Here is a 13,035-nt window from a genome sequence, read left to right as displayed (position 1 = left end):
TGTGAGTGTACTGGCCAGTGAGAGGCTACTGGTGGCAGAAGGCAGTACCCAGGTCCTAAGCCATGGAGCGCTCTAAAGGTGGTAACCAAAACCTTGAAGCGCACCCAGAAGACCGCCGGGAGCCAGTGCAGCTCGCGCAGGAGAGGTGTTACATGGGAAAGCCACATCACTCCCATAACTACCCACACGGCCACACTCTGAACCAGTTGGAGCCTCCAGGTGCTCCTCAAGGGGAGCCCCATGTAGAGAGCATCACAGTAGTCCAGGCGGGAGGTGACGAGGGCATGAGTGACTGTGCGTAAGGAGTCCTGATCCAGAAAGGGATGCAACTGGCGGATCAGGCGGACCTGATAGAAAGTCCTCCCGGCCACAGCCGTCAAATGCTCTTCTAAAGACAGCCGTGAATCCAGGAGGACACCCAAGTTGTGAGCCCTCTCTGTGGGGGCCAACGACTCGCCCCCAATAGTCAGTGATGGCACCAACTGACTATATCGGGACGTCGGAAACCACAGCCACTCGGTCTTGGATGGGTTGAGCCTGAGTCTATTTCTCCCCATCCAGACCCCATCTTAGATTGACTAGGCAGGATGTAGACACAGATACAGACAGAGATAAAGATTTAAGAGAAGAATATAGGAGGCAAGTTTAAAAAAAGAATTAAAGTATTAATGCAGGCAAGATTGATGATGGGTAGAAGGTGGATAGGAAAAATAAGAAAGAAAAAAACTTTTTTTCCCTTTTTCTTTCCTTTTTTTATAATGGTGGCAGGAGGAAAAATTAAAACAGAGATAGGAATGTGTTCAATAAGAGATTGAGGGATTACTTTTATATATCTATCTATCTACATGATGAAACAAAAGTAATAAAATTAGAAAATTAGAAATTGAATGATAAGTAAGTTTAAATACCATTGTGAGTGGTAAACATTGAGCAATTAAATAACGAAAAGAACATATTTTAATATAAACGTGTATTAATACTAGAATTATATAGATTGGATGAAAGCAAAGAATATGAATAGAGTTATTTTGTATGTTTAAATAATATCGTGATTGATATAGTATATACCATAATATATTGAATAGTATATTGAAACATTGAATAATGAAACAATGAAGGATAGTGTTTTAATATAAATAGATTCGAAGAGTGAAATATGGGAAATATAAATAAGGACTAAGTATTAAAAATGGGAAAATTAGAGATTAAATAATGGTATTATTGAGTTTGTTTAAATAATATTATGATTTACAGTGGAATAATAAAGTGAAATAATGAGTAATAAAATGATGAAAGAACATCTTTTAATATAAACAGGTGATTAATAGTGGAATCATATAGATTGGAAGAATATAAAGAATATGAATAGAATTAATTTGCATGTTTAAATAATATTGTGATTGGTATTAAAATTGTATATTTAAATATTGAACAATGAAATAATGAAGGATAGTATTGTAATACAAAGGGAACTTCTTTTAATATAATGGTGACATGAATAAAGACAGAAATAAGAGAAAGGGGGAATATTAATAAACACTTTTATAAAATAAGACAAGTGCAAGGATAAGAGGGAGATTTAGAAAATGAATGGCGGTAGTATGTATGTTTAAACAATATGAAATAATGAAAGATTATAATTTGATATAAATGTGTATTACTATTAGAACTATATAAACTGGATGAATGTGATAACTATAATCAATAATACAATTTTATCTGTACTGTAACGTATGGCACTCAGATGTCACACTGTTCACGCATTGATATGTAATAAAAAATCTGATTTTAAAAAAAAGATATTACCCTATTTTTGGTCAGTTTGTTAAATAATCCAGGACATATTTCCTAATTTTGGAGACCCCTAATGAGGAAATTAGAATTACACTGTGAAACTGGGATGGTGACATGCAAGAATGATCTATTTCCTTTCCCCACAATAGTGCAATGTTGTATTTTCACTGCGGTGGAAATGTGTGCAAAAAAGCACCTAAAGCTTTTGGATTTCCTTTCAAATGCATGCTTCATTCATGTTCAGGTAGTTTTGTAGGTATTAGAACCTTAGTAGTACATATGCAGCACTCAAAATCCATCAAAGCAGTAGGTTCAGCTCAAAAATCAGAATCTACCTTTATGGAACTTTATGTGAATTAGGAAGATTATGTGAATTATTAGATTTAAGAAGAGGTTGGATAATCATTTGTCTGAAGTGGTATAGGGTTTCCTGCCTAAACAGCAGGTTGTACTAGAAGACCTCCAAGGTCCCTTCCAACTCCTGTTCTGTTCTGTTCTGTTCTGTTCTGTTCTGTTCTATTCTATTCTATTCTATTCTATTCTATTCTATTCTATTCTATTCTATTCTATTCAGAAATGGATGTGTGCTGTATGCTATTAGAAACAGCCACTTTTTGAAACATCTTGGAGACTATCATTCTGCATGTAGTAGTTACTTTTTGGAATATAGCACATAAGAAATTGTTGGTGAAATGTCAATGCAATTTGTTTAATGTCCTTTCTGGCAGCCCAAGCCTACTATTATTATCCCAAAATGAAGGTTTCCTGCTACACAAATAATATTTTTATATCTTCTCCTTCTGGCACAGTTACAAACGAGGCCTCTAAGTCTACAGATGACGCAATGTTTGATATAATAACAGAGGAAGAAGTGGGTCAAATACAGGAAGGTGATTCTGTTCACAGCAAAAATCAAACTGAAGAACCTCTGGACCATGGTGTGCCAGATCTGTGAGTAAATATAACTTTAAAAAATGGATGTTAATGCCACTAATTAGCAGAAAAAGGATGTGTATGATATGTAATGGAAAGGAAAATTATTTCTTGCACATTCAAAAATCGAAAACATTGTAGAATCATAGAGAATATAATTATAGAGGGAGATTGCTTTGGCCTTCTTTCAGGATTGTATACACATACGTTCTGTCAAAATAGGCAGTATATCCAGTGGTTACTTCTTGAACGCATATTCCTAGTACCAAACCAACAAAAACCAATTCTTTCCCGCCACCTCCAAAATAGCAAAGTTCAGTCTTTTCTGGTAAGGTAATTTCATCATCCTGGCTATTGAAGCTCTTGGCTGCCAAAAATCAAAGAAGAAAAATTCTGTATGATTCTTGGTCATGAAAAGTTGCTAACCCTCATCTAAAAAGTAATGAACATATCTCCAAATTATGGGACAAGATCTAGGTCTGCAGCAAGGATTGAAGTAAATAAAAGTGCAGTATAGCTGTTGGAGTAGGTTTGGGAAGTTAGGTTTACCCTCAATCACATAAGCTGTTTGGGTAACTTTGAGCCAATCCATTTCTCTTGGTTCAGTCTAGCTCACAGGCTTGTTATGGAGAGAAATTGGAGGACAGCCTTGAACTCCAGGAGAGATGGATCATAAATCTAATAAATTTTAAGATAAAACTCAGCTGGGTGACCTTGGGCCAAGCCCTCTTTCTCAGCCCTAAGAAGCAGGCAATGATAAACCTTTTCTGAAATCTTGTCAAGAAAATTGCAGAGCTTCTTCGGACAGTTTGTAGTAGTCAATGCTGACTTAAGGGCACCCTCCCACAAAAAGATATAACTAAGTAGGCTATCTTGTCTTTCTCAAATAAGATAGTTAGCATATGCTTGTAGCCCATAAAAAAGTTTGAAATGTTCTTACTTATATCTCCAAATTGTTATTTTCGGCTGTACAAATTCTTGAAAAGAATGCTCAGAAGGAATAGAAAACAATTCTCTTGAAATCATAAAAACATCTATGCCTTTTTTCAGGGTCAGACAGATGCTTCCTAAGCTGCCCCAACTGCAGTTACTCAAGGCACCTAACATACCCAACACACCTTCCTCCTACTTTCTCTACAACAACAACTCTGTGAGGTGAATTGGACTGTGAATGATTGGCCCAAAGTTACCTTGCTGACTTTCATGGCTAAGGTGGGACTAGAACTCAAGATCTCTAGCTTTCTAACCCACTGCCTTCAGCAGAGGCTATCATCACAGTGTCAACCTACACTGTAGAGAATATACCCGCCATCTCCCATCCAGCCTGTTCCTAAACTGTTTAATGTTAGATTGTCATAGGAAAAGGAAAGAAACCCTCATGCAGGCCTTATAACTTGCATTAAAGAGAGGGGTTGAGGTGATGCAGTTGGGGGCAGCAACCTACTCGGCTCCAATTGCGTTTGCAGGTCTCCTGTGGGACTGCTCCACTTCCCTCCAGTAGCTCAATTTTCAGCCTGTGATTCATTGTTCTTTTGGATGTTCTCCCCCTGACCCCTCTTCCCACACCCATGAAATGCTTTGCTAATTGGGAGCAGCCATCACTTGGAACTGTTCTTTAGATTGACAGGTAAGTAATAAAAAAAGGAAAAAAGTCACAATTTGAAAACATTGCCAGCATTTTTAACTATCTTGAAATAGCTCTTAAAATGCCTTATTTTTCTTTTTTCAGAGGCAGAAGCACTGCTGGCACTGCCTCCCAAGCACCTTATAGGCGTTCAGTGCAATGGTAGTAATGATGCAGGGAAATAAGAAAATGGCAGCCAACCCACCAATCACTGCCCTGAAGCTAGTGTATGGGTAGCAGCACTTACAAGCCTTATTGCCAAGATGCATGAAGGAGAATTTATTGGGATAGCGCTTTTTGTACCATCAGATTTCTCTTCATCTCAAGGAAAAGAGGAAAGCACATTGCCCATGGCCATATAGATGAGTCTTTACTATTTCTGTCAGAACAATGGAGAAAATAAGAGAAGTGTAACTTTTTGTCTCTCTTCCCTTCCTTTGAAATATGAGTAGTGGTGAGAGGAGCTATTCTTTTGGGCCCAGTTCAGACTATCGTGTTTGATCTTTAAAGTTCATAAATTGTGACTGGGAACCTGTCTTCACATATATCTTGTTATATTTGTAGCAGAGGTGGTATTCAGCAGGTTCTGACCAGTTCTGGAGAACTGGTAGTGGAAATTTTGAGTAGTTTGAAGAATAGGTAAATACCACCTCTGACTGGCCCCGCCCCCATCTATTCTCTGCCTCCCGAGTGCCAGCTGATTGGGGGGAAATGGGGATTTTGCAGTAACCTTCCCCTGGAGTGGGGAGGGACTGGAGATTTTACAGTATTCTTCCCCTGCCACGCCCACCAAGCCATGCCCACAGAATCGGTAGTAAAAAAATTTTGAATCCCACCAGTGATTTGTAGATTCAAACTTCGACAGAACCTTCTGAAAGTTCTCTTTTCTTTTTGTAGAGAGCTCATGAGATGGATATCTACAGGAATAGCAAGAGAGAGAAATGAAGTTGTGTGCATCATGAAATCATCAGGCAAATATATAATTCATGCAGGGGTGAAATCTACTTATCTTCCTTACCGGTTCGGAAGCGTGCATACCACTTGTGCGTCACGTGCGCGCACACACCTGTGCAAGTGCAAAACTTGCGCATGCACAGAAGGTAAAAAAACATTACTTCCTGGTTAAAACCAGGAAGTAATGACACCTGGGCGGCGATCACTACCAGATCACCAAACCACAGGGAAAAATCACTACTGGATCGGGCGATCTGGTACGATCTGGGAGCATTTCACCCCTGAATTCATGTGATTTGTTTGATGACAGAATGGCACTTGCAACTTCACTGTGATGTCATCATGCTTCTAATGGATATCTGTAGGCTCACCTGATATTTTAATTTCTATTTTACCAGACTAATGTTCTTCCTTTTTTTCCAAACAGCTTCTATTTCCTGGGCTTTCATGCCCTCATTTGTTGCTCAATTAACTGCTAATCTATACAATAATACTATTTTCATAAATATCAGATATTCTTCTTAACAGATTTTTAAGTTGAAGAATCACTTTTTTTTAATTCTTTGTACTTGATCTTAAGATCTGAGCCTATATATAGATAATCCTTGGTTTATAATCATAATTGAGCCAAAAATTTCCATTGCTAAGCAAGATAGTTGTTAAATGCGTTTTACCCCGTTTTGTGACTTTTCTTACCACAGTTATTAAATGAATCACTGCAGTTGTTAAGTTAATAACTTGGTTGTTAAATGAATCTGGCTTCCCCATCGACTTTGCTTGACAGATCACAAAAGGTGATCACAAAAGGTGATCACATGACCCAGGGACACTGCAAGCGTTATAAATATGAGCCACTTGCCCAGTGTCTGGATTTTGATTACATGACCACGGGAATGCTTCAACACTTGTAAGTGTGAAAAATTATCATAAGTCATGTCTATGCAGATTCCCAGTCATCGAGGTCATCATTGAAAAAGCACATTTGGGACTATCATAAGTCACTTTTTTCAGGGCTGTTTGGTGAAAGAATCTTTTGGACCAAAGGAGTAGTAAGAATTAATTGGTCAAGACTGGTCATTGGTTCTATTAGAGCTGCGCTGGTGCAGTGGTTAGAATGCAGTACTGCAGGCTACTTCTGTCAGCTGCCTGTAATTTGGCAGATTGAATTTCACCAGGCTCAAGGTTGACTCAGCCTTCCATCTTCCTACAAGGGTAAAATGAGGACCCAGATTGTTGGGGGCAATATGCTGACTCTGTAAAACCACTTAGAGAGGGCTGTAAAGCACTGTGAAGTGGTATATAGGTCTAAGTGTTATCGCTGTTGCTATTGACCTTTCTCAGTTTGGTGTTATTCACTTATAACAGGTCTCAACCCCTTCATTGATTTCATGCCTTATGGGTGACATTTTCCACATAGAATAAAATAATTTTGTAATGTAATAAATGGTGGGAGGATGAATGTACTGATTTGACTGCTGCAAAGCCAAGCTTCTGTGGACAAAGAAGGCAGTAGTGAGCTCCATACAGTAGTGGCCAAAATTGTGGAAACCTTTTGGGAAAAGTGTATTTTCTAAAACTAGCTAATAACACCACTTTTTTTGGAGTAGTACCATAAAATTATATATCAATGGAAAGATAATTTAATCAAGAATGTAATGCAATAACTTTTATGACGGATTTCCTATTAGAATAGCAGTTACAGTATAAAGAAGAAAAGTGAAACACATAGAAAAAATGAGATATAAAAGATTATCACCATAAAAAAAACCAGATATACAAAAATTATCACGTCAGTTAATACTTAGTTGGGTAACTTTAGCATGAATTACGGCCTTATAACATCTTCCCATGGAGTGGACCAAGTCTTTTAGTTCTGCAGCTGTTATAATGTGAAACCAAGATTGAATGATTGCTTCTATTAACTGGGTTTTATTGCTGGGTCGCTTCTAACTAACAAGTTTCTTTGGCTCCATAGATTTTCAGTTGGGTTAAGGTCTGGGCCAGACTCAAACACTCAAAGAGCCATTTGGACCCATTTCCCACAGAAGAAATAACACCGGAAGCCACAAAACCTGGGTGGGCGTGGCCAACTCGATATCACTCACTCCCAGTCACATGACCCCCCTAGCCACACCTACCCAGCCAGTCATTAGGGCAGAGAATCAAGAACCACAAAACCCTTTTCTTTCTCTCTCTCTCTCTCCCCCCCCGTATCTATGTCTCTCTCTCTCCCCCCTCTCCCTATCTTCCCCTCTCACCCCCTCTCCCTCTCTATCTCCCCCTCTCTCCCCCTGTATCTCTCTATGTCTCTCCCCCCTCCCCCTCTCTGTTTCTCTCTGTGTGTATTTCTCTCCCTCTCCCCCTCTCTCTCCCCTCCTCTCTCTATATCTGTGTTTGTGTGTGTGTCTCTATGTCTCTCTGTGTGTGTATTTCTGTATGTCTCTCTCTGTATCTCTCCCCCTCTCCCTCTTTCTCTCCCCCTTTCTCTGTATCTCTGTGTGTGTATCTCTCTATGTCTGTATGTGTGTATCTCTGTTTCTCTCTGTGTGTATTTCTCTCCCTCTCCCCCTCTCTCTGTATCTCTCTCTCCCCCTCTCCCTCTCTCTCCCCTCCTCTCTCTATATCTGTGTTTGTGTGTGTGTCTCTATGTCTCTCTGTGTGTGTATTTCTGTATGTCTCTCTCTGTATCTCTCCCCCTCTCCCTTTCTCTCTCCCCCTTTCTCTGTATCTCTGTGTGTGTATCTCTCTCTCTCTCTATGTCTGTATGTGTGTATCTCTGTTTCTCTCTGTGTGTGTCTGTGTCTGTGCCTCTTCTCACTCTCTGAAAGCCCAGCGACTTCTCATTGGGGCTCTTCGCAACTGCTTTTCTTTCTTCTTTTTGGAAATCCGGGCTGGCTGAGGAACAAGCACGAAGCACAGTGGAGGCTTTCCTTCGGGCAACTCTTCTCCTTCTCTTTTCGCAACCCTCTGGCCAGCTATGGCAGGACTGGGAGTGTGCACATGAGCGGGGAGACCCTTCTCAAGTGAGCCAACGGCTATGCCAAAGAGCTCATTCCTCAACCAGTCCAGATTTCCAAAAAGAAGAAAGAAAAGCAGTAGCAAAGAACCCCAAGGAGAGCTCGCCAGCTTGGCCCAGCCTTGGTTTTCCTGACCCCCGGGTGGGTGTGCAAGGTTGGGCGGGGCAAGCCCCCTTTTCCTGCTGCCCTGAGCTTCTTAAAGCCACAGCTGGGCACTGTGGGCCCATCCCCCTTTCCATTGTCCCCTCCTCCTGGATCTCATTCCCACCCTGCCAGCCCTCGTTTTAGCGAGGCTCGTGTTGGTTGCGGCCAGGTCAGGGCAGTGTCTCGGGGTGGAGAGCAGGTTGCACATCTCCCCAAGCGACTGAGGCACGGCCAGCACCAACAAGGGTTGGAAGAATCTCCAGCAAGAGTGAGGCACCATAGAATCAGCCCCAGCTGCTTCTCCACCCCCTGCTGTCGCCCATACCTTCTCAGGCCAGGAAAGGAGTGGCTGGGAGGGGAGGGCGAGGGATGGGGCCAGCCAGTGTCTTGGGGAATAATAATTCTACTGTTACTGGGTTGATGATTCTAGTGATTGGGAAAGGCCCTATGAATTTGGGTCCCAATGTCTTTGACGGCTGTAAGGATTGTAGGAATTTTGTGGACAGGTAAACCTTATCACCTATTTTAAATGGGTTTGATTCTGTCCTTCTTTTGTCAGCTTGGGCTTTAAAAGCGGCTATAGCCTCCTTCAGGGCTAGTTTCACTACTAGTCAGGTATTTTGTAGTTGTATCCACTCCTTAAGGGAGGGCATGGTTGGTTGTTCTACTGGTAGTTTTGGCATTGGGATGAAGTCCTGGCCAGTGGCAATTCAAAATGGGGTAAAGCCAGTGCTAGAGTGCACAGAGTTTTTATAGGCAATTTCTGCAAAGGCAGGAGATAGTCCAGTTATCTTGTTAATAGTTAATAAAGCATCTTAAATATTGTTCCAGAACTGAGTTCAGTCTCTGTTGATCTGTTAGTCTAAGGATGATGAATAGAACTTAGGCCCTGGCCGGTTCCAAGAAGGTCCAAAAAGGCCTTCCAAAACTTTGAAGTGAATTGGACCCCCTGATCAGATATTAACCTTTGTGGGGCCTCATGTAGTCAATAGATATGCTGCAGGAACAGTTTGATGAGTGCCTTAGCAGTGGGGATTTTTTGGCAGGGAACAAAGTGGGCCTGCTTGAAGAAAAGGTCTGTTATGACCCAGATAACAGTATTCCCCCCCCCACTTTCAGGTAACTCTACAATAAAATCCATAGAAATCTCTCTCCAGGGTGCTGAAGGCTCAGCTACTGTCTGTAAAAGACTGTGGATTTTCCCTTGTCTCCTCTCTGGTGTAGATCTAATTCCCCCATGGTTCTGAGGTTTTCAAAAGCCTCCATCACTAACCGCATAATGTTTCTTTTGAGGTGGTCATCTCTGGCCGGTTCTTCGATCAGCTCTTCCTGGTCAGACAGTGCTCTCAGATCGTGTTTCCAGCCCGGTTGTCGACTGCCCCGGGTGAGGGTGACTCCTCGGGTTCTTCTGACCCAATTATCATTCTTCCTCACTCCGATCGACCATCTGGGCTTCGTGGGGGTCTTCAAACCGGCTTAGATGTCTTCAATGGGGCAGAAGGAGCTGGCTTCTGGCTGGGTGGTGGTGGAAGTCTCATCCCAGCATTCTCCCTCTCCTTGCTCGCCGCTTTGCTCGGACATTATGTGCAGGGTCCCCTCGGTAGAGTGAGTTTGCTTCTCCGGGTTGACCACTTTTTCAGAACTTGATTTATGAAAGGTCTTGCTCTCCCTCCTGTTCAAGAAAGCATGGACTCTCGAAACTTTAGCATTTCAAAAGGAAACTTTTATTGAAAGGAAGTGAATGCAAGACAATGCAAAGCAGGGTTTGAGTTCCCCCAGGCAATTCCATTATGATAACGTGGTTAGAAACCCCTCCCCTCAGTTTGATGTTGAATGAGCCAATACACAGGCGCGAGGAAGTTGTGGAAACGGTTGTCCTGAGAAAGAGAGATGGAATCGTTCCCATGCATTTCTTCTGTGAGGCTTCCAAACTGAGAGAAAACAGATAGCCCTCCCCCCTTGTACATCCCCCAAGGTAAATTAAAGCACAGGGCAGAATAGGTGCCAAAGTAAAAGTTATAAACTAGGGAATTACAGGATACATAGGAAAACAGGATGAAACAGTAAGTGACTAAAAGAATCCGGGGTCCCCTCTCCACTTGAATGGCAGTATCATGATAGGGATCTGACAATAGGTATATTGAGAAATGTGCAATATGTACTGCTTGTTTTCATGAGCACTCAGAGCAACTAGAAATCAGCCTGAAGATATTCATGAGTATATGTCCCAGGTCTCTTATAAGGGAACCATGCTGGTTTCTTCTGCATTATTTGTAGCAGTACCACTTTTGGAGATGTTTTCATCATTTGCTTGCCATTGTCTTGTAACTTGATGTTTAACACAACAATTACTTTTTAGAACTTTTGCTAAGTTCTTTCTAAACTTCACACCAATAAAGACATAGAGAACTGGGTTGAGGCAACCATGGAAATAAGCAATTGCTTCTGTGATGATCAAAGCATATTCAAACCTGTAGCTGAGCATGATATTACGGTCTGAGGCCCGCATGAGTTTCAAAAGATTGTAGGGCATTTGTGTCAAAATGAAAGTTGCAACAATAGCAAATATTATTTGTAAGGATTTGTGCTTCTGGAAGCCCTTAGCACTGAGTAAAGTTTTTATAATGATTGAATAGCATATAATCATGATGAGCATAGGACAGAAGAATCCAAGTGTCATCTGAATTGTTTCTGTGAACAACATAAACTCTGAAGAATAATTTGCAAAACATATCTTTTTGTCTAATTTTTTCTCTGTACTGAAGATGAACTGTGGCAAAGCAAGCAGCAGAGAGATTACCCAAATCGAAATACAGACCACTATACCCCAAAATTTTCTTTTGTGTTCACTGATACGAGTTTTGGTCACTTGCACAATTACAAAATATCTATCAATAGTTATAGAGGTGAGCGTTAACATGGAACCATACAGATTCAAGGTGTAAAAACCAAGGATGATTTGACATGGGAGAGTATAAAAGATCCACTCTTCTGCAGCAGAATAAGCCCAAAAAGGCAGTGTGCAAAGAAAGCTGAAGTCAGCAATAGCCAGGCTCACTAAAAATATGTCTGTAAGCATTTTCACTTTTTTGTAAAAAACCAAAGTTATGATAACCAAAATGTTTCCTGTCACTCCAAAGATGCAAGCAAATGAATATATGCAGACAAGGAAAATTCGCTTGAACCCCAAAAAGGTTTCATATGAGTAGCTTTCATCAGAAGTGTTGCTGCTAAGAAATGCATAATAATCATCTTCCTCCATGTTTGTGTTCCTTCTGTTCTTTAATACCTGTAAGAATATATATTGAAGAATGGTTCACATGATAAATGTACAATGCAGTTTCCCCTATTATTATTAGGAAAAGTTTCTATCATGCTTCACCAGCTTGGAGATTTTTTTTATCTATTTTATTTTATATCAAATTTATATACCGCCCTTCTCCCTAAGGACTCAGGGCGGTGTACAGCCAAATAAAAACATAACTACAAACATTAAAATACTATTAAAAAGATATATATATATAGATGGGGAGATGGCAGTTACAGTCTAGATACTGGTGGGGATGAAAAGATTGGGGAAGGCTGCTACAGTTCTTCATTTTAATTTCCTTAGTTTGAGTATATAGTTGTATCAAACTAACTTACAACAAAAACATACATATAATAGCATTAACAATGTAAAGTAGCACTAGAATAATGATATTTGAAGAAAAGAAAGAAAAGATTATATCATAAAATTACCTCTTTTGCCTCTCTTTTCCAAGAGGAAACTATTCAGAAGTCTTCTTTTTTTGTCCTCTATTAAAAAAAAATAAAGAATCCAGTTGTTTACAAGCAACATATTGCTGCAGATTGAATTGGATCTTTCCAGTATTATGTAACATTCAGTCCTGAATCTAGAAAGTTCATAATTATTAATGGCTTGTCAAATTTCACATATAGGAAACGTAGGGGAAAAGATCATATGCAGTTTTAATACAGATTATTAATTATATTAATTGATCCAAATCATATTAATGACTCTATTGATTTTAGTCCCAAATGTAACAACAGTAGGATAAATTAAAATCATTTGAGTTAAGGTTCCAATTTTTAAATTGCCCTTCAATAATAAGGCAACAGAAGCCAACTCTTATTAAATAGTCTCTGAAATGTCCAAAACATAAAAGCATTTATGCCATTAAGATCAATGGAAATTAATTGCATACTTTGAAAACAGCCTTTGACCAGTTAAATCTTAATAAACTATTTCCAAAGATAACATAAAGTCAACTTCTTCCTTTCTTTGAACTTCCTAAAACATAGTTTATAGCAGGGGTGGGATTGAAAAACCGGTTCGCTGCCTGGTTGCTGGATGGCCATGGCCATGGGCGCATGGCCTATTCGGCCTCCTACACCAGGGGTGGGCAAATATGGCCCCTTTATGACCTGTGGACTTCAACTCCCAGAATTCCTGAGCCAGCTTGGCTGTCTCAGGAATTCTGGGAGTTGAAGTCCACAGATTGTAAAAGGGCCACATTTGCCCACCCCTGTCCTACACCATGGTGGAGGCTTTCCTTGAGCCTGCAG

The 13,035-nt window shown here is 40.4% G+C and overlaps 2 protein-coding genes across 7 annotated transcripts in view; one reads left to right on the top strand and one right to left on the bottom strand.

The window, feature by feature from the left end:
- The window catches only part of FYCO1 (FYVE and coiled-coil domain autophagy adaptor 1), a 133,298-nt gene that overhangs the window by 103,908 nt on the left and 16,355 nt on the right, over positions 1-13,035 (top strand). For all 5 annotated transcript variants that reach the window (XM_060685916.2, XM_060685918.2, XM_060685920.2 and 2 more), the window contains one exon: positions 2,604-2,745. In XM_060685916.2, coding sequence (XP_060541899.1) covers positions 2,604-2,745 — 142 coding nt within the window. The remainder of the gene's footprint in view (positions 1-2,603; positions 2,746-13,035) is intronic.
- The window catches only part of CXCR6 (C-X-C motif chemokine receptor 6), a 62,810-nt gene continuing 54,390 nt past the window's right edge, over positions 4,616-13,035 (bottom strand). The window contains exons 2-4 of one of the 2 annotated variants that reach the window (XR_015733940.1): positions 12,208-12,264; positions 5,188-5,268; positions 4,616-4,730 (exon numbers count right to left, since the gene is read on the bottom strand). Coding sequence is in view for 1 of the 2 variants with exons in the window: in XM_060685923.2 (XP_060541906.1) it covers positions 10,703-11,728 (1,026 nt within the window). In the remaining variant the exon portion in view is untranslated. Of the gene's footprint in view, positions 4,731-5,187; positions 5,269-10,167; positions 11,756-12,207; positions 12,265-13,035 lie in introns of those variants that run through there. The other variant, XM_060685923.2, reaches the window with a different exon arrangement.

Source organism: Pantherophis guttatus, chromosome 4 (assembly GCF_059756535.1).
Source record: "Pantherophis guttatus breed Tessera chromosome 4, ASM5975653v1, whole genome shotgun sequence".
Taxonomy (NCBI): Eukaryota; Metazoa; Chordata; class Lepidosauria; order Squamata; family Colubridae; genus Pantherophis; species Pantherophis guttatus.
The sequence above is the reverse complement of the archived record's forward strand: the minus strand, read 5'-3'. Positions and strand labels throughout refer to the sequence as shown.